This window comes from Canis aureus, chromosome 18 (assembly GCF_053574225.1).
Source record: "Canis aureus isolate CA01 chromosome 18, VMU_Caureus_v.1.0, whole genome shotgun sequence".
NCBI classification, from domain to species: domain Eukaryota; kingdom Metazoa; phylum Chordata; class Mammalia; order Carnivora; family Canidae; genus Canis; species Canis aureus.
Genome location: NC_135628.1, coordinates 14414166 through 14435443, shown reverse-complemented (window position 1 = coordinate 14435443; position 21278 = coordinate 14414166). Strand labels below are relative to the sequence as shown.

Below are 21278 nucleotides of genomic sequence, written 5' to 3'. Positions count from 1 at the left end.
CTCCCTGTGGGGATCCTGATGCAGGACTCAATCCCAGGATCCCAGGATCACCTGAGCCAAAGGCAGAGGCTCAGCCACTGAGCCACCCAGGCGCCCCCTCTTTTTTCTCTATCTTGAGAGATATTCTTTATACAATAAACTTTTTCCTTTTTTACATGATGGAAATGTGTCCCTAGTTTGTCATTTGCTTCTTCATTTTGCACATGGTTTTATTTTCAGTTGATAGTAATTGTCATAATTAAGAAACGAGAGAATACACAAGTAACTAAGTTAGTGGCTTTCCTGCCGCTAATACTACATTGTTTTAATTACTGTAGCTTTACATCGTTTAATATCTGTTAAGACAGATGTCTTGTCTTTCTCAAAGGGGCCCTGGCTATTTCAGGAAGGCTACTGATGCTCACCCCTGCATACGCCATTCCAGTCATAACAAACAGGGACACCCCTCACTACTCTCACCCTTCTGCCTTTGTGCACATCCTTCCTCAGACCTGAACACTCCTCCACACTCTCCCTGCCTTGCTGCCTTGTTTCTGGCAGCCCAGTTCATGTTCTTGATGTCTCACTCTACATACTGACTCCACATGGACCACGCTGCCAGTCCTCAGCCAAGCAGTACCTCAGGTGTTCACCCATAGCCTCCCACCTCAGCTCGTCTGGGCCACCATGAAGGCTTCATGGGAGTGGAATCACCTGCTTGTGTGGCTGCAGCTCTTGAGTATAGAGCTTCATGCCTTCATTTCTGGGTTCCAAATCTCGTACATGATACTCACTTTGTAAATGTTAGGCTGAATGAACAATGCAGACCTGAGCGATAAACCACAGGACAGAGGTGCCACCGGGTCACTCACACCCCTGATATGGACATTTCTGGCTCTTTAGTGCCTAGATCAGTTTCTGGTATATGGTGAATCCACCCTAAATATATGTGTAAGGACAGAAGGAAGGAAGGAAGTAAAGAAGAGAGAGAGGAAGAAAGGCAGAGAGGGAGGAAAGGAGAGAGGAAGGAAGAGTTGTATTGTCTGCGGCAAACCCTCATGAGAGCCATGAAGGAATAAAGATTTAGCTCTTCTGTCATTAATTAAATCAGGCTCCCTGGATTTGAAACCATAGCGACTGACAATAAAGACAATATATTGTTTTTCTGGGTCAACACAACTCCTGTTATTTCAAAATTTACTTGACATGACTGTCTAACTGTTGCTAGGAAGGTTATTAGCTGCTGGTGTAATTGCTTTACTTTATCCATGGTTATTTTCTTGTGACTTAATTGATTTCCTATTCTTCTATCATTTTTATCTTTGCGACATAAAGATAGAAGCATAAAAGATCCATGACCAACAATTGCGAAGGAATAAGTGGAAAAAAGCACATTTGTCATGGAGCACTGACTCCTGTTACATGGCGGGGAAAAAAGTCCATTTATTTTGCTTGGAGAATAGAGATCAGACTGTGGGAAAGTCCCAGGCTAAGGTTGGTACAGCCCAGTGGAGTTCAAGACCATGGTGGGTAAAAGGGCCCCGGGAGTCTGAACAGTACTGTCCCTGGGCAGGAGGTCCAAGGTCAAGGAGAATGACCCATCTATTAGTGAAGGAAATGACATATATAAGGAAATGACATATATAAGTGACATATCTCTGAGGGTGGCAAGAGAGATCTTTTGAAAAGCCGTTGTCACTAATTCACTAGGTTAGGGTAGATGTTTGTGTTTGGATTTCCAATACCCTCCCCACAATAAGCCACTCAGGGCAGCCCTTCCCCTCAATGCGGGAATGGTTTGGGAATGACCACATGACCAATTCTAGCCAATGAGATGTGAGGGAATGTCTTCGGAAGAGCCTTTGGAAAAGATTTCCCCATTCACAGAAAACAAGTCCAGGAGAGGACGGCTTCCCGTCTTCTGGACACTGCTGTCTGGATTGACACCCGGAACTGCGCAGTCTGACTCAGGGAGACACCTGCACTGAAAAGAAAAGAGGAACGGATGAAAAGAACGCAGATTTCTGAAGTTCAGCTTTGACCCTTTGAAGTTGCAATTATGGGGAATAAGAAATATTCCCATTGCTTAGAACAATTTGAATTGGGTGTTTTCTGTATCTTGCTACACAAAGTATCCTAACAGATACCCAACTGCCTGTACTTGCTGTTTCCAGACATCAGTGAATTCATCTGAACTACTGAAGTCATCAGAGTGAGCTCTTCTTCTGGGACCATGAGGAAGTCTCAGTTATTTCAGTGGTACCCAGCGAGTTAGTAAAGGCATCCTTTGATCCTCTCTGTCCTGGAAGCCCATTAAACATGGTGCCAATGGAATGTGTATATCAGGACTTTCATATTTTTCTGAGTTTCTTAAGTATCAAGCTGTTTCTACATTCTCCCCCCAAAGTTAGTTCTGCCTTCATGTCTCCCAAAGCCCAACTACATACAGAGATGCTGTTGAGTCCCTGACCCCTTGCCTCTCCCCACGTATTCATTATTTCTAGAAATATCCATAGGGCACCCACTGTCTGCCATACCCTATATCTGGTAAGGGGGACACAGAAATGACAAGATACACATGTCTGAATTTAAGACTCTTTCTGTGTAACAGAGAAGGCAGCCAATTAAAAAGGGAGTTCTAACACTGTGATAATTACTGTGGGAGGGTAAATAGAGGGCCCTAGGGTACCCACAGCAGGGATGCTAACCTAGTATAGGAATCAAAGAAGACATTCAGAAAATAACTAGAACCATCTATAGCATAGGTAACCCAGCACATTCCCTTGAGGAGCCTTAGCAAGTCAGTTAACAGCCCTGGAAGTCAGAGGACCCAGACTATGGTTCCATCTTCTAGCTGTGTGAACTCAGACAAGTCACTGAATCTCTCAAAACTGAAGTCTGACCTCCAGAACAAGTCAGGTCCCCTCTTATATACTCACCCTACATTTTATCTTCTTAGAATTTTTCTCCTTTGTAATGATATATTACTGTGTCCTCATTTCATTATTATCTATCTCCACAAATACAATGTAAACTCCAGGAGGGCTAGGACTCTGTATTTTTCTGCCACAGTATCCACAATGGCTCAACAGGTGCCTGGGACAGAGTAAGACCTCAAATACATATAGCGAAATGAATTAATTAATAATGAAGGAGAGAGAACTTTTGACTAGGGGGTATTCTTAATGCCCCTGCTAGGAGAAGAGAAAAAAGAGCCTTGTCCAGTGAAGCCCCAACAAGGTCAAGCATAGAGAAGATAGGTAGGGTAGTTGGTGCTCAGTACCTTGAGCTGAGTCCTGCAGGGGTGAAGTACTGATAGTCTGAGTGAAATGCTGTCTGTTGTGTCTCAGAGGAAGAGCAAAAGTTTTGTTCTGTATCCTGGACACCTCTTACACATAATACAGAACCAGGACTGAGGAACCAGATTCAGACATCCTCCTAAGGTGGTCCTGCAAAGTCTTTCTCTGGCTTGGATTCTCACTCTATCCCCATCATGAGCTGCCTCTATAAAGGAAATGAAATAAAATGGGTCTGTGCCTGGATAGTCTTCCATAAAATCAAGAATTCAGTCAGCCGGTTACGGATAAGATATACTTTCTTCAATCTGGGTGATCTTTCAGTTTTTATATTTCAAAGAAGCTTGAAGAAAAGCTGCATTTGTTGAGAGAATGAAAGTAGATTGAAGACATAAAAGAAGTTGAACCAAAAGAGTGGAGATGCTATTCTTCTGCTCTGTTTCTGAGAATGGGCTATTTATGGGTCTGCTAATCTTTAGGACATGACCACCATAGACAAGACTCAATGTGACCAGTATTATGCCAGCATGGAAGCCCCAAGGAGGGGGGGAGCTGATTACCATTGAGGAACAGGGACAGCTCAGAAAGGTCTCATAGCTAAGTGATATATGAAGAATGGGTTTAAAAATGCATTTCGACGAGAGAGCAAAGTGGACACAGAGAGATGGAAGGCACTGGAACTCAGATTCACCCAAAGTCAACTCCATATGAAGTATGAAGTCATGGTTAGTTTTGTCAACCTGTTCCTGTTGGCCACTCTTGTCGATGATATGGAGAAAGGTCATTGAGAGATGGTGGAGGGGAGGGAAGCAGGATGATGATAGTAAAGGTGAGGAATAAAGAGGCAGATTTGGGGAGGCTTTGAATATCCCAAATATAAGAGACTGGATATCATCTTGTAGGAAAGTGGAGATACTGGCAGTGGGGGCGGGGGCGGGGGGGGGGGCGGTTAAGCCAGAGAATGACTCTCTGTCCTAGAGCTCCACCTTGATGAAGGCATGGACATTCAAGATGGTACCCGAGTAGGGGCATTAGAAGATCACGATAATCAGACAAGATGTCACAAGGGGTACTCACTTCGGGAGCACACATCCTGAAATTGGAATCATACAGAGAAGATCAGTATGGCCCCTGCATGAGGATGACACAAACATTCATGAAGGCTTCCTTAGTTTTCATGGCTACAGAACTTTAGTTGGGGAAGATGAAAAATTCTGGAGATGGATGGTGGGAAAGGTTATATGACAATGTGAATGTACTTCATGCCGCCAAACTGTGCACTTAAAAAATGGTTAAAGTGATACATTTTTATGTTTATTTTATCACAATTAAAAACTCATATCAAAATACAATTTTTAAAAAACGAGGTTGTAAGGATCTGGTCTGATGATGAGGCGCAGGCATAGAGAAAAAGGAACAAATCACGGAGACGTTTTGAAGGGACAGACCACAGAACTTGCTGATGAAAGAAACAAGGAAGAAGAAGGAGACAAATACAATTCAGAGATTTCTCTTATGCATGACTGCTTCACTCTGAACAATGACCTGATTTGGGTAATAAAGGGGTACCCCACTTATAAAGGAGTTGCTTTCCACCTGCCCTATGGGTCCCAAGGAGATGAGGCAGGGAGATTAGTCCCAAACCCCTAACACATAAGGCCGTTCTTAATTTTCCATTGTGTATATGGCTGATGGCCAATAAATATTTGAATTATTGATTGATTTAGCACTAGGGTTGATATTGTAATACATAATCAATGTTTCGTGGTGGTTGTAACCTTTCCTTGCATTTCATTTATCTGGGGAATAAGTTTCCCTGCTATAACACATGTCCAGCTTAAGGTAAAGAATAGACTCACAAGCAGTTTTTTCCTCATGTCTTCTTTAATGTAGACATACAAATTCCAGAAAAATCCTTGGACAGGTATATGAGAAAGAGTGGGGATATTCCAAAAAGGCCTAAAGCTCACCTGGATCACTCAGAGGGGTTCACTAAGCAAGAATGGGAAAAGCAAGAATGAGCAGAAGGTTTTTAACAGCCATTAATTAAGTTATATGCTAAAGATCATTAAAAACAATTAGTGCTTTGTCAGCCACTGCAGACCAGAGCTCTGATTTTGTCTTAACCAGTAAATCTCTAGAGGGGAGTTTGTGCCATTCTAAAGTGAAGCAATGCTTTGTCCCAAAGTTTTTAGTTGAGGTCCTTAATATATTAGAAGCACCAAATAAGTAATTAAAGAAGAGTATACATTTTTCTGTGTTTATCAAAAGAGACAAAATTTGCCAATGCTTTTGAGTCATTAACATTTTGTTTTCCTGTTAGGTATAGATTATATTATGCTACAGGAGGTGTGATATTATGTGAAACATGGGAAAGAGGGAGAGGAAAGAAAATGGCATTTATTGAGTCTCTGCTAATTTCCCAGTGCTGTGCTTGGCATCTTCAATGTTGTCGCAATTGATCCCAAAAAACTCATAAGACGTTTGTGTTATTAACTCCATTTTAGTGTCAACAGAGGCCCAGTGCCTTAGTCTGTTCTAGTTTCTATAACAAAATACTACAGACGAGGCGATCTATAAACAACAGAACTTTAGTTCTCACAGTGCTGGAGGCTGGAAGTTCAAGATCAGGGCGCCAGCCTGGACAGATGGTGGTGACAGTCTTCTTCTGGGCAGCGGACTTCCCCTTGTGTCTTCACCAGGTGGGAGAGGCTGCCGAGCTTTGTGGGGTATCTTTTGTAAGAGCACTAATCCCATTCATGAAGGCTACACCCTCAGGACCTAAGCGCCTCCTAGGCTCTACCTCCTACTACTATCATCTCAGTCATTAAGATTTCAAGATATAACCTTAGGGATAGAGATACAGACATTAAGCCTGTATCAGTTAGTGTATTGCTTATCTATTGCTGGCTAACAAACTATCACGAACCCAGTAACTTAAAACAACAGAGGTTTATTACCTCCAGTTGCTGGGGGGTCACAAATCTAGACATGGCTTAACTGGGCAAGGCTTTAACTCTGCTTAAGCAAGTCAGCCATCAGGGTGTCTGTCTGCCAGGGCTGGGGGATATCAGAGGTTCAACTGGGGAAGGGTCTTATTTCAGGTTCCCATTGAGTTCTTGACAGAATTAATTCTCTGGAGCTATAGGACTCATGGCAGCAACAGAGAGAGATGCTAGCAAGACAGGCACTACAGTCTTACATGATTACAGACATTTATCACCTTCAGCCCAATGCATGGATCAGAAGCAAGTCACAAATCCCAACACACTCAAGGGGAGGGGATCTCACAAAGGCATGGACATGAGAGGCAAGAATCACTACATTCTAGAGTGATTCACATTAAAGAGTGTCTAAGGTCAAGTCATACAACCAGCAAGTAGAAGAGCTGGTTACAAATATAAACCTCTCTGACCCCAAACCCTGAGTTTGGATTCTAATCTCAGCTATATTTCTAACCACCTGAGTTATCTTGGAGAAGCCATTTCACTTTGCCAGGTCCTAGCCTCCTCAGTTAAAAAAGAGGTAGCTGTAATCTGCTGGAATTCTGTAATCAGCAAAGATAGGGACCTGGCATGATTTTAACCCCTTCCTCTTTACCTCACCCTCAGGGAACTGGGAGTGGTCCTCTCTGTGTGTCCTCACAGTAGGGACCCACCAGCCATATTAATATTACCTCTGGTCCTTTGCACAGCGTCATCTATGCCATTGTGATCCGAACCATTTGGATTAAGAGCAAAGCCCACGAGACAGTGATCTCCAACTGCTCAGGTAAGTCTCTGATCAGCATTACCCAACTCTTGGGTAATTTTGCTTTTCCAGTGGTTTTTCTCTAGCAAAAATGAGCTTGCCTGTGCTTTGCCTGAATACAAGAAGCTGCACTTGCCTACCAGGACCCCGAGAGCAGATCAGACCCACCAAAGGCTCCCCTGGCAGGTACTGCCTCTTTCATGTGGCCTCCCTGGAAACTTAAGACGGAAGGGGGGACTTTGGGTGCCAGGATCCAAAGGTCGCCCTGATTTCTTAGGCCTGGCAAAGAGGAACACCCTGTAGGACACTGGGCTGAAAAGAGGTCTGTCCAAGGAGCACACATTCGGTGAAGCACAGGCATAGACATTTCTACATGGCTTGAACTTACAGATGGAGAAAACTGCAGTCCATCCACAGAACAATACTGGACCCTAAGGCAAGCAAAGCATGGTCAGTGCTTTCCTAACACACCAACTTGCCCGGAATGAGCCTGAGACCACCCACAATGGCCCTTCCCCAAATTCTGCTTCAGTAAAACTTAGTGCTGAGCACGTCCCACGTGACAGGCGCTAGGACCTGGAGGCCTACCTTGCCTCCCAGGCCAACACTGCTGGACCTGATGGAGACCAACCTGGAGAGAATTGGCAAGGAACCACATGCCAGAAAAAGAGGGGGAGGGCTCCTGGTTTTCTGCTGATTATAATGGGACTAGTTCTCTCCTCAGGCTCCCCACCTCCTCCCATTCCTCGTACACGCTTGTACCCCTTCACACACCCAGTCCTTCACATGCACACTTTTACACATTTATACACACCCGCATATACATACTCACCCACATGTACTCACACAAGAGCAGCAAGCTATAACACAGATACGGGATACAAAGAGCTGGTTTCTGTTCCCAAAGTGCCACTAATTGCTGTGCCACCTTGCAAAGTCATTTAACCTCTCTGGCCTTCAAGAGGTTATAATAAGGGACAAACTAAATGGTCTCAAAGTCCTCTTCTTTTCAGACTCTGAACTAATACCTTTCCTGGACCAAGACCATGCTCATTTTCATCCCTCTTAAAGCTACTTCTTCCAGTGTGACTGAGAGACAGTCAAAAGGATTCCCAAGTGGGCGCAAATAATCTATGTCCCTTCTCTAGGCAAAGTGCCAGAGACATGTAAGTCTTGGCATCTTCATCTGAATTCAGTTCAGTTCTGCTGTGTTCACCACATGTCAGCAGTAGTACAAAGAACTGGGAACGCCAAATGAATAAATAGCACGGTTTCTGACTATGGGAAGCCAACAGTCTTGTGCACAGGGCTTCAGTGCTGGCTGCACAAGAGCATTGCCTAGGGAAACTTTCAAATGCACCAATATCCAGGTATGACTGTCTAAGAGATTCTGATTCACTCCGTTTGGAGTGAGGTCTGGCATCATTACTTTGGAAAAGCTCTTTGGATGGTTTTAATGTGCAACCAGGTTTGACAACCTCTCATCCGGTGGGAGACACAGTTATAGGCAGCTGACTCCCACAGTGATTGACGAGAGTAACCCAGAGGTGTGTGCAGGCTGCTTGGAAATTTTCCACCCATGAAGTACCTATCATTCAGCTGGTGACTCATTCTGGCCTCCATGCAGATCCTCTACACAGACTCCCTCTCACTGGTCTAAGTCTCTGCACCCTGGCTTTTCTAGAAGAACAAGAGCAATCAGAAAGAATAAACACAAATGCTTTCATTTCATTCATTGTGAGTGGCTTTGGTTAAAAGTTAGAATATTTGTCAAAAAAAAATGAGGAAGACCTCCTCCTCTATCAGATATCAGATAAATACATTAAATACTATAATTGTTGAAATAGAGTATCTCTATCAAAGAATTACACTAATGGGAATAGAACAGAACAGAAACTAAAGGAAACCTCAGGAGTTTAGGATATGATAAAGTGTTTCAAACAGATAGAGTAGTAGAGATTGTTTGGTAATTAGTGCTATCGAGACTATTTATTGGGAAATAAATACAGCTATATTCCTACTTCATATGCCACAAGGAAATGAACTGTTTATTAAAGATATAAATGAAAGAGAGAGAAAAAGGAAAGAAAACATAAAAATCATTGTTTATAATCAAGAAAAAAAGGAAAAGTTCTGAATACCTGCAATGAGAGATCAAGAATAAAAACTATATAGACATATAATGCAGTACTTCAGCTATTAAAAGTATTGTGTAGTATACTTACTGCAATAGAAAAATGTCTGTTAGGTTAAAAAGAAGAAAGTTGGGCAGCCCAGGTGGCTCAGTGGTTTAGCGCTGCCTTCAACCCAGGGCCTGATCCTGGAGACCCAGGACCGAGTCCCATGTCAGGCTCCCTGCATGGATCCTGCTTCTCCCTCTGCCTGTGTCTGCCTCTCTCTCTCTCTCTCTCTCTCTCTCTCTCTCTTTGTCATGAATAAATAAAATCTTTTTAAAAAAGGAGAAAGTGATATATCACTTTTATAAATATGTGAATATATAATAAATATTAGAATATGCATGTACATATACAGATAGATGATAGCTCGCTGGATAGATGGATGAATAGATAGATAGATAGATAGATGATAGATAGATAGAGATATATCTTAAATGAATCCCTAAACATTCAAAACTTATTCTCAGTAAATAGGCAATGACCAAAATCAGATGTATCCTGACCTATAGGTAGGATCTAGAAGCTACAAGAAATAGGGCAGTACCCAGAGGCTCATATGAGAGATACAAAAAATGCCTCTGCCTGCTCTCAGATATGTCCTTGCAGAGTCTTCCATGATGCCTGAAATTCAAACCAATGGAGTTAGTTCTTTTCCTTAAGGTGCTATCTGTAGGAGAACCCAGGAGCAGTACATCTGTAGCCTGCACTGAGTACTGTGCACTACATAAGCATATACTGATCAAGTTGTCGCTTAGAGTGCATGATCCTGATTCAGTGGTGGACAGATCAAGTGTGGCAGGACCAGAGGGTTTAGGAAGGTCCAGAGCTTTGGGTTTAAAGGAGAACAAAGTAGAAAGGCCGGGCGGGGGTGGGGGGCGTCTTAGACCAGTCTGGCTGCCATAACAAAGTGCCATAGATTGAGTGGCTTAAACAACAGAAATTTATTTTCTTATAGTTCTAGAGGCTGGGAAGTCAAGGATCAAGGTGCTGGTTGATTCTGTTCCTGGTAAGAGCACTCTTCCTCACCAGTGGTTGCAGATGGCTGCCACTTCCCTCTTGCTGTGTCCTTATCTGGGGGACAGGGAGATGAGAGAGAAAGAGCACATGCTCTGGTGTCCCTTCTTATAAGAGCACTAATCCCATCATGAGGACTCCATGCCCATGACCTCATCTAATTCTGATCACCTCCCAGAGGCCCCATCTCTAAATACCACCACGTTGGGGATTAGGGCTTCAGCATATGCATTTGGAGAGGACACAAACACTTAGTCCAGAGACAGAGAGAATCAGGAAAAAGAAAAAAAAGACACTCTGGAAATAATTGAAGACCAACCAACTGAGAATAGAAAAACGCTATTTATCCAGAGCTCGCAGAAGAGTCATTGTGAGGGAGGCAGCCACCATGACATACGTTTTGGCAGAGACTCGGGAGCAAGCAGAGGAGTGGGAAAGCTTTATAGCAGCAAAAAAAAAAAAAAAAAAAAAGGCTTCAGGTGTGCCCCAGCTCGTGGCTATCGGCATGGGAAGCAGCAGGTAGGCTAAATAGAAGCATGCCACCCTGTGTGGCTGGTGAGGGGTATGTATTTGACTTCCTCTGGTTGATTTTAAGCTGAAAGCAGGGACAAAGACTAAAGGAGCTGTCAGTCATTAATCAGGCATTGGCCATTTGGGGTAGATTGTCTCACAGGTCTTACTAGATGGGGTAAGAAAGATGCAGTCTAATTTGCTACAAGTTTGACTTACACATAGTAGGTTGGCTTTTTGGCCCAGTTACTATAGATAATGGGTTGGTTTCCTGGTCTGGTTGCTGTAGGGTTTGGGTCAGAATTCTATTTTAGTATATGGTCTGGCCAGGATCCTTTTGTTTATTAAGTCTATCAAGACCAACTGACAAGACAGAAGAACAGATAGAGCATCTGCTGCCCGCCACCTCACTAAGTTCTTTCCAGTTTATCTCCTTGAATCCTTACACAATGCTGCAAGGTGGCGTTACCATCTATCTTTTGCAAATGGAAGACAGGCATGAAGGATAAGCACATATAATTGACTAGAAACTCTGTGTTTTCTCCCTTGTAGCAGGCTGCCTCTCAGAAGGAAGGACACTGCAGAAAAGGAGGGCAGTAAATGATGGATAAAAAGAGACTCAAAGTGAAAAAAAATTTTTTTTTAATTAAAAATCCCAAACCCGGGCTGTTTGGCACTGCTCCTTTTTTACCCCACTCCCTCCAGAGTTTTCCCTTCAGAGCACACTCTTCTATCCCCATCCCCTGAAATGGTTTGTTTTGAAGTACTCAAAAATCTAAAAGGTGGTCACTACGGGTACAGGCTGAGGTCTTCCTATACTTGCAGATTTCAATCAGGTTGGTTTCAAGCTCTGTCGCATGCTCCTTGCCCGTTCCATGAGGCTGGCATGTCCTGAGCCCCCCACCCCGGCCCCCGAGCTCTCACATTCACCTACTCTCCTCGTTCTGTTCTTCTCCTCTGCTCCTGGGCCAGCAAGCATGAAGTACACATCATTTTCCTTGAGTTTTTCACTCCCAAGAGTAAATAGAGCAAATGTTGCCAGAGGTCTGGGGTGATGAAAGGTTTCCACATCCTATCAGCTGTCCCCCTTTTCCAGCAGGCCTTTTATCACTGTAGTTGGGCTCCATCTCTCTCCAGAGCCCCCCATATTTCCCTGCTACTAGATTTTCCAGCCCCTAAACTATGGCTCACCCTGTCTCCAGCCTCTGAAACAGTACACAGCCACATAGAGATTAGTTTTCCCACAGGCACACAATCTGTCATTAACCTCTGGGAAGGCAGAAATGGCTACAGTCGATGTTTATTCTTTAATACAAGTTTACATCTCCATCACCCTTGTTTTTTTAGTTGTCCATATCAACACCAATGAGCCACTTCTCGAATGAGGAGCAGATAGTAATGTCAAAAGCCCATACATTCTCTGTATCTAATTCCTAAATGGAATTCACCTGATTTTCTATTTGTTTTACAGCCAGGCAGCCATGGAGTTGGCTGGTAACTAGATCTCCAGTGGTTTTAGCATGTCAGGATTATTGCTCATCAACAAGAGGGCATCAGCAATGATTAGTGTGATCAGAAGCACACTGTGTAAATACAGGCCACAAAATTCAAGCTATCATTTGTTTATGAACCAGTAAGAAGACTGGCAAATGTGTCTATTTTCTCTCCCTCAAAGGCTGACAGAGAGAAAAGAAAAAGAACTATTTAATAAATGATCTAAATATTTCCCCACAAACAAGTAGAAGGCAAGGGGTAGAGGAGATGAGATTTTCAATCTTACAGGCTCTCTTTCATAAACGGGCATTGCTCAGGATGCCCAGGGGTATCTACTTCAGAAAAATAGAACATTTAACTGCACAGGGACAGGAGAGGTGGGAGGTACAATTACAGAATGCACAGAATAGAGCATAGCTGCCTGTAACTGCTCTGGCCTTTGTGGCTTGGAAGACGTGATGCGATCCCTGCTACATCAAAATTGCATGCTTCAAATTAAATGAGGCAGAATGAGGTGGAGAAATAAGCTTTGGTCTAGGAACTGGGTTAGAGTCCTAGTCATTTCTAGCTAAATGAATTTAAGATAAGCCCATTAACTGCTTTCAGTACCTTTCTTCATCAGTAAATGCAGGCAAAATGGCTTCTCTACGTGTAACTACATTTAGCAAAAGACATAAAGAACTTCATGGGGAAAAAAGTATAAAGATATAAATAAATGAAGCTTATAACAAGTTCATGGATAGTAAGATTCAACACCCTGAAGATGCCAATTCTCCCCAACAGTCTACAGGTTAATACAAGTCCTGTCAAAATTAAAATGGGACATTTTGTTGAGCTTGGCAAGCCAATTTTAAGACATATTTAGAAATTTTAAGAGCCAGGAATAGCCAAGGCACTCCTGGAGAACTAGAACAAAGTAGAGGAGGTTTACTGTATTCACTATTAAAATCTATCATAGAGTCAGAGTGATTAATAGAGTATCAACAGAATACAATAGACAAATAGGAAACGAAACAATCTCAAAACAGAACCTACACACATAGGAGAACTTGATAGATGTCAGAAGATCATAGGGAAAGAAGTAACATCGGCTCTTTACCTCAATTTATAGGCAAAAACAAATTCCAAGTGAATTGGAGACTCAAATTTTATTAATTTAAACAGAGCAAAGAACAATTTTATTTAAGTAAAAAATGAATTTATTCATGAAAAACAGAGAAATTGCAGTTCGGGACAAGCAAGCTGTGGTGAAGCTTAGGCAAGTCCAAAGAAACAAAGGGAAGGTGAGTTTATTAGGTTTTAGGAGGAAACTGGGGGGGGGGGGGGGGGCTGTTCTCCGATGAACAAAAGTACATCAGAGAACACAGAGAACAAGAGTTCCAAGAGGCAGTGCTGGCTCATGGGCGGCAGGCGGTGGTTGGTGCTTGGGTGCTGGGGCAGGGACGGATCTTCCCCACTTTTCTTAAAGGCAGGAGACAAATTCCTGCATGAAAAGTGCCATCCCTTGTGGAAATGTGCATTTCTCCTATCTTGGGGAGGCGGGCTGCAGGGAGAGGTACGTGCATGTGAGACCCCTTCAGGGCTTGCCCACTCCGTTTTAGGTCAGGTTTCCTTTCTTTTCACAATATGTAAAACTTTTAAAAGAAAATGTAGGGTGATTACCTTTATGACATTGGGTTAAGGAAGAACTTCTTCAACAAGATCCAAGATACATTAAATTGTAAAGGAAATGAGAGATAAATGTGATTCTGTTAATGTTTAAAAAGTCAAGCCACAAAGTGGGAGAAGTTATTTGCAGCACATATACCTGGGAAAAGATTAGTCTCCAGAATATGTGAAGAACTCCTAAAAGTCCACTTAAAAAAAGATGAACAGAATAAATAAGTCACAGAGATGAAAAGTACAGTATCGGGAATATAATTAATAATATTGTGATAATATTGTATGGTGACAGATGGTGACTACACTTAGCGTGGTGAGCACTGAGTAATGGATAGAATTGTTGGATCAATATGTTGTTCACTTGAAACTACCATAACATTGTATGCTAATCACAATTCAATTTTTAAAAATATATATAACAACAACAAAAGATAAATAGAAAAAAAATGAGCAAGACACAAATAGGCATTTCACAGAAGGGAAAAGAGGAATGGCCCAAACTAAAATGCTTAACCTCACTGATGATCAGGAAAATGCACATTTAAACCTTAGTTAGGGACAATTTTCTACCCACAGGATTAGCAAAAACGTTAACGTCTGATCTTTCAAGGTGTTGCAGAAGATTCAGAGCTCCTGGCTTGTTTGGAGATGTCATTCCTCAGAAACTTAGTAAACCTCTGATGCATTTGCCTTCAGCCAGTTTCACTTGCCAGTAACTATGTCCAAAAAGTCTTTCTTAATAAAATTCTCAGGTCTGACTTGTTTCTTTGCTTCCTCATGCCATTCCTGTCTTTAACTTAATGGAAGCTAGTTGGAGCCAAGCTATTTGGAGACAAGTCAGGAGGCCACAACCCTAGTGATCTTTGCCTCAGGAACACTTCTGAATGGCTCTTTGCTGGTTAAAACTTCTCAATGTCATAACTTAATTTGGGAGCCAGGGTCAGCTTCATTAGCATAAGACTGGCACACTTAGGGGCACCTGAGGGGTTCAGCTGGTTAAGTGTCTGCCTTTGGCTCAGGTCATGATCTCAGGGTCTTGGGATGGAAAGACCTGCTGAGCTCCTGCTCAGTGGGGAGCCTGCTTCTCCCTCTCCCTCTGCTGCTCCCCTTGCTGGTGTGCACACTCACTTGCGTGCTCTCTTTCTCAAATAAAGAAAATCTTTAAAAAAAATAAGAAAAAGCCTTGCACACTTAGAAGGTGTACACATTTGCTTTAATGCTCTGCAATCATCTTCATCTTGTACGGTACCACGCAAAGTATGTATCTGTTACTATTAGGGGCTAGAAGCAATGGACACTCGCAACTCTATGAGATGCCAAATTGTAAGACTTTCTTTAAGTTCCTTTCATTTTTGTTCATAAGCCAACCAACTCTTGTCTAGGTTCATCTCTTTCTTCTAATTCCTTGCTAAACACAGCTGGTAGCAATCAACACACACTATTAACATTCTGTTTACCAACTGTGATGGTTGATTTTATGTGTCAACTTGAATGGGCAAAGGGATGCCCTAAGAGGTGCAAAACTCTATGTCCGGGTGTGTCTGGAAGGCATTTCTAGAAGGATTTGAATTGGTAAACTCAGTAAAGATGTTCTCACTGATGTGGATGGGCATCATCCAACCTGTTGAGGGTCTGAATAGAACAAAAAGGCAGAGGAAGGACAAATTTTCTTGAGCTGGGACATCCATCTTGTGCCCTTGGACATCAGCACTCCTCTTCCGTGGGCCTTGGACTAGCACCAGGATTTGCACCACTGACTGCCTGATTCTCCAGCCACTGTGTTCAGACTTACACCAACATCTCCCCCGGTTCTCATGCTTCAGACTTGGACTTAATTATACCACCAGTTCTCCTGGTTCTCCACTTGCAGACAGCAAATTGCAGGACTTCGCAGCCTCCATAATTTTGTGAGCCAATTCCTATAATTCATTTCCTTTTATGTATATCTCTATGTGTCTCCTATTGGTTCTGTTTTCTGGAGAGCCCTGACTGCTACACCAACCTAGTCCCGTGGGCTCCAGGCTTAGTAGGCTCACAATTTGACTTCCCTGGCATCGTATGTGATGATTCTATCAAATAGATCTCTAGTGTCCCAGCTTCCAATATCAGTTTCCTTGCCACCTGCTGCCAACCCACTAAGCCAAAGCCACAAGTTTTAGATTTTTGTCACGATAGCATTGCATATGAGATACCAATTTCTGCTTCCATTAAAGAACACTGGCTGGGGTAGCCTGGGTGGCTCAGTGGTTTAGTGCTGCCTTTGCCCAGGTTGTGATCCTGGAGACCCAGGATCGAGTTCCATCAGGCTCCCTGCATGGAGCCTGCTTCTCCTCTGCCTCTGCCTATGTCTCTGCCTCTCTCTCTGTGTCTCTCATGAATAAATAAATAAAATCTTTAAAGAGAGAGAGAGAGAGAAGAATTACCCAGGTGTTTTTATCTGAGCCCAGCCTGAGATCTTCCCATATTCACAGAGGGAGAGCTTAGTCCCATGACTACACCCTGCTACAGAGGAAAGGATTTGGTGGACAGCTAACCTATCTCTGCCACAGTTATTTTAGGTCTGCCAGGGTTCCCAGTTGTGAGGGTAGGTGAGTTAGGTCACACCTCCTCATACCTAGCTACCATCTCTGGTTTGTTAGAGGGCCAGGAAAAAAAACAACAACAAAACAAAACAGCAACAACAAAAAAACCAGGGAAAGTGGTGGTCAAAATCCCACAGCTAAGCAGATGAGACCTAATGCACTAGAAATACGTAACACTGAGGTTATATTTGTAGATAAACAGGCCATTAATGATCAGAAGTCAAAAAATTAGTTTCAAATTGTATAAATGTTACAATTCGGTCATAAGTGTTAGAAATGCTTAGATTTTTTAAACCAACCCGAAATACATAGACTTCCCAATATATGAAAAAATATATTCATTTTCAAATATCCCCAGGTAGATTTCCTTGCTACAAACAAATCACCTGCACGCATCATAAGTCCATCGATGGAATAGTCCCCTCCTGCCAGAAATAAATTCTGTCTCATTTAAAAGTCCCAAGACACCAACTGCTCCCCCTTCAGGCGTTCAGTTCCCACAAACAATGGATTCCCAGTCGCTCTGCAAGGGGCATGAAGCGTGGGGAGGTAAGGAGCAGGAGCTGGCCCCTTGGAGACTGAATTTACAGTGTAGGCCTCCTCTAGGGATGCATCCTTGAACTAAAACTGCCTAAGGCAGCATGTGGTTTCCAATCCCGAATCTAATGGACCTGCTGCCTCTGGGCTACCCCAGCTATTAATGCACCAGGATGGCTGAATTTAACTGCTTTTTGCTCCAGCTCAGCGCCAAGGCCTGGGTAGAAATAATCCTTTTATCTCCCTATAAAGGAGAATTACTGGCATTTTGTAGCTCAGCTCTCTTTGAAGAGCCATCTTTAGAAGCTGGAGGCTTTGCATTTCCCAGAGTGGTCAGATTAAAGACGTTTTTCACTGATCTCATTGGGAGATCGAAGGGCAGGTAGTTGATTATATTGTCATCCAGTTGCCCTGTGGAAAGTACCGCCAGGTTCCATTTTAAAAAAGGATTTCAGAGCACAAATGTCATTCACAAGAACTTTTCTGAACAACCAACCAAGTCTTCAGAACTATATTGTTTTGGAACCAGCTGTTACTCCAGCAATGGGGATATTTTGAAAGGATATAATCTGGTCGGCTGTGTTTCTTACTTGCTTCCTTTGGGTAAAATCCTTCTGGGATAATTTTTGGATGTATATAATTCCTATATCCAGATAACAGCATTGGATAATAAGCTATCTAAATGTAGTAATACTTTCTGTTCACTTCCACAAAGTCAGTTAATTCATATTCCTCCTGAAATACTCTTAAAACTTTATTCATCCCAATTAATAAAGGAATTGACATTCTCAGCAGAGGGCTTGGCATCTTGCATACATTCTCTTATTTTAATCTTCAAAACTCTGAATTTGGCATTTTATGCCTCATCTTTTAAATTGGGAAACTGAGGCCGGCAACAGTTGGCTGGCTGTTGCCTAAGGTTACACAGCTGGCAATGGGTAGCGCTGGAGGGAGTCTTCGGGTCTGACCTTGCAGCCTGTATCCTTCCCAGGAGACCACCATAGAAAATAGGGTTTTGCAATCTTGGCACATTGGTGTCTGGGACTAGATAATTCCTTTCTACTGTCCTGTGCATCTAAGGATGTTTAGCAGCATTCCCGGCCTCTACACACTGGATGCCATTAGAACCACCCTCCCCCCCCCCACACACACACATTGAGATAACCAAAAATGTGTCCACACATTGGCAAGTGCAACCCTCGGGGGGCAATGTCATCCCTAGTTTAGAACCGCTGCTGTAAATGCTTCCGAAGCATTTGCTTCTTTATGCCACTGACGTCTGGTGGTTCTGTGAAATGCACGGAATGATTTGAAGCCCTAATAGTACCTAAGAGTGACCTTACAAGGTACACGTTAAGAAATAACAAATCAGTTATAATTAGCATTTTAGGTTATTGCACAGAAAGGCTTATTCCTATTATTCCTGCTAACAGTTTGTCCTCTCCGGTGAGTAAATGTTCACACTGTGAAAAGACTCAGAAGCTTCAGTGGTTTATGGTTGCTGCAGCAATTCAGCCTGCGATGTCTTCCCTGTGCAGACATTCTAGGTCTTTCCATTTTGGCCTCAGTTCTCAAAACCAACACCCTTTTAGGCTCCAGCCAAGTGAGGTGACACCCCATGGTCCAAACACATCGGACATTTTCTACTTTCCATATCTTGGCTGAGGACACACCCTCTGCTTCTTGTACCTCTCTCAAACTCACTCCCACACCCCCAGCTCCATCCCTGGAATCTCTGCATCTGCCGTGCAGCCTCCCCTGCAAAGGGATGGGGGATGACTCTCTCCCCTCACAGCTGGTTTTCCTCTCTCTTTCTCTCTCTCTCTCTCTCCCATCTCACCCAGCCTTGTCCTCACCCAGGAGAGTGTGTGATCCTTCCTGCTGGACTGAAAGCTCCTAGAGAACAGGAACTCTATTTTAGCCTATTCTGTTCAGTCCTTATATCTCTCGGCAGATGTGCTACGCTGGTCGCATTGGGCTGGATTGGACTGGAGAGGGTCTAGAATAATAGTGCAAAGGTAAACATCAGACCGGTTTCCATGGGATTAAAATAAATTTCGAATGTGGAATCTGAACAGTGTAATCTAAACAGCTAACAGTGTAGCTGGCAAGCGAGCACAGCTATTGGCCTCTAGTGTACAACCGTCCACGTGACACATGACCACAACCGTCCACAACCACATGACAGGTGCTCCGGGTAGGGTAGGCCTTTGACCCGGGCCACTGCTAGGGTTGTGCTCAGTGAGCCCTGGTCAGTGGCATCCAGCGAGGAGTGCATGGGACTAGCAACCCATCCATGCTTCCCTCACTGAGGGTGTGCGGGGCAGGGCTGCATGCATCCAGAGGAAGGGCACCCTTTCCCAATGTTCACAAAGGCACCATATTTCCTGACAGGAACTCTGACAGTAAGAACTCTTGCACAGTGCAAGGGACCCTATGTCCAACATCTCATTCCCAAATGTACCATCTACACACTCCTTTGACTAAGATCTAACACTCTGAATTCTGTCCACCCAAATCAACTTTTATTTTACCACCACTTCTTAACTAGACAGAGTATTGTATTAATTAATTCAACAAATACTCAGTAATCGCTCACTGAGTTTAGAAGATACAGGAATGAAGAAAACAAAGTCCCTGCCTCCATGCAGCTTATATTCTAGTGGATTCTAATATTTACCGCTCATGTGTTTACCATCAAACAACAGCTGACGTAGAATTAAATTACATATCCAGGCTCCTATTTGGGACAGATTTTTTTTTTGGTTCTATTTTATTTTTAATACCTCTGGCTTGAGCTGTTGTTGAGAGTGTATTTTCTGAGTTAAATGAATGAATGAGTTAGTCTGGGGTAACCATTCTAAGAAAATGGTTTTGCCCTAAGTTGCTGAAGGGACTAGATTGGTATCTTAGCGTTGCCTCTTGGCTAATTCCAGGTCACAAGGCTAATACCAGCTTCAACTGAATCAGGGCATTCAGCCAAGACTCTAGAGTCTGGATGTCCCAATTCATTTGCTTTTTATATGAAGCTGCAACCTGAGCAGTTTCCAGCATCCAACCCAAAGCCATCTTTACTCTGAAAATAACAAAGGAGGTCCTCCTGGGCAGAGGTGAGCAGGATATAAGTGGTCCCATGAAAGCTAGATCTAACCTGTGATGTTCTTATTGGCAAAAACACTACTTCATTTCACCATTCCCCCTTTTGTATCTGCAGGTGGAAAGCTGTGCACCAGTTACAACCGAGGGCTCATCTCAAAGGCAAAAATTAAAGCCATCAAGTATAGTATTGTCATCATCCTGGGTAAGCAAAGTCCCTCCTTGTGTTGCAGGACTGTGTGAACATTCTGAAAGCAAACTTGTACCCAGGAACTGGTGGTGGGGAGCTCACACAAGGAAGGAGTTTGCCTGCAGGCACTCTAGCTTCGTCCGACTGGAGAGGAATATGTGGAACTTACCAGCCCATCTGTGTCTCCTTCAAGGGAAGACATTGGTTCCTGATCCCTCCCTTTATGACTATAGTTGCCCACCAAGACCATAGGGTGGATAATTTGGAGAAAGTTGATTAAGACACACAACTGGCTGAATGATGCTCACAATTACCCTGTTGACCCAGTTGCATTCTCTGAGACATATTCTTCTCTAGGGCTGAAGTTTATGAGCAAAGAAAGACAAAAGTCATATTCCATTTCTTCTGGATATTTAATTGAAGAGCCACTACAAATCCCTCCCTAATGGCCACTTGCTTCCTCCCCCATCCTGACTTCTTCCCTGTCCATTTCTTTTCTCTGTACTCCTAAGACCCATAACATCCCTTCATCTTAGAAAAAAAAAAAAAAAGGAGGGGAAGGTACTTCTAGAGCACATAATATGTATCAGATCGGTGTGTACTCATTGTTATTCTCAAACCTTCAAAGCTTCCTCCCCCTTACACCCTTTTAGCTAGTGACCTTGCTTCATATTTCACTAAGAAAATACTATATCAGAATAGAACTCCCTCCTCCTTCGACCTTCACATCCATCAACCTATCTGCCTTTCTACAATGTGCTCTGTCTTTTCTCCTATTACAGTGGATAAGCTGGCACTGCTTTTTTCTAAGCCCCAAATGATTTCTGGAGCCCTGAATCCCATTCCTTGCTGCCTCTTCAAGAATTTTGGTCCTCCCATTATCTCCCCTCCCCAGCAGGTCTCCCCTTGTAGGGACTGGGGTTGTAGACACATAAATATTGTGCAGGAGGCCCCTGGGTGAACTCTCCAGAACAGACCCGCTTCATCACTC

The 21278-nt window shown here is 43.2% G+C and overlaps 1 protein-coding gene and 1 non-coding gene across 3 annotated transcripts in view; both read left to right on the top strand.

Annotated features, from left to right (window-relative positions):
• NPSR1 (neuropeptide S receptor 1) overlaps positions 1-21278 on the top strand; it is a 145195-nt gene that overhangs the window by 116298 nt on the left and 7619 nt on the right. For both annotated transcript variants that reach the window (XM_077856224.1, XM_077856225.1), the window contains 2 exons: positions 6970-7046; positions 20216-20302. In XM_077856224.1, the coding sequence (XP_077712350.1) occupies positions 6970-7046; positions 20216-20302 (164 nt within the window). The remainder of the gene's footprint in view (positions 1-6969; positions 7047-20215; positions 20303-21278) is intronic.
• Positions 4345-4451, top strand: LOC144289262 (U6 spliceosomal RNA). Its single transcript, XR_013357237.1, has one exon. It is a non-coding gene; the product is annotated as a U6 spliceosomal RNA (small nuclear RNA).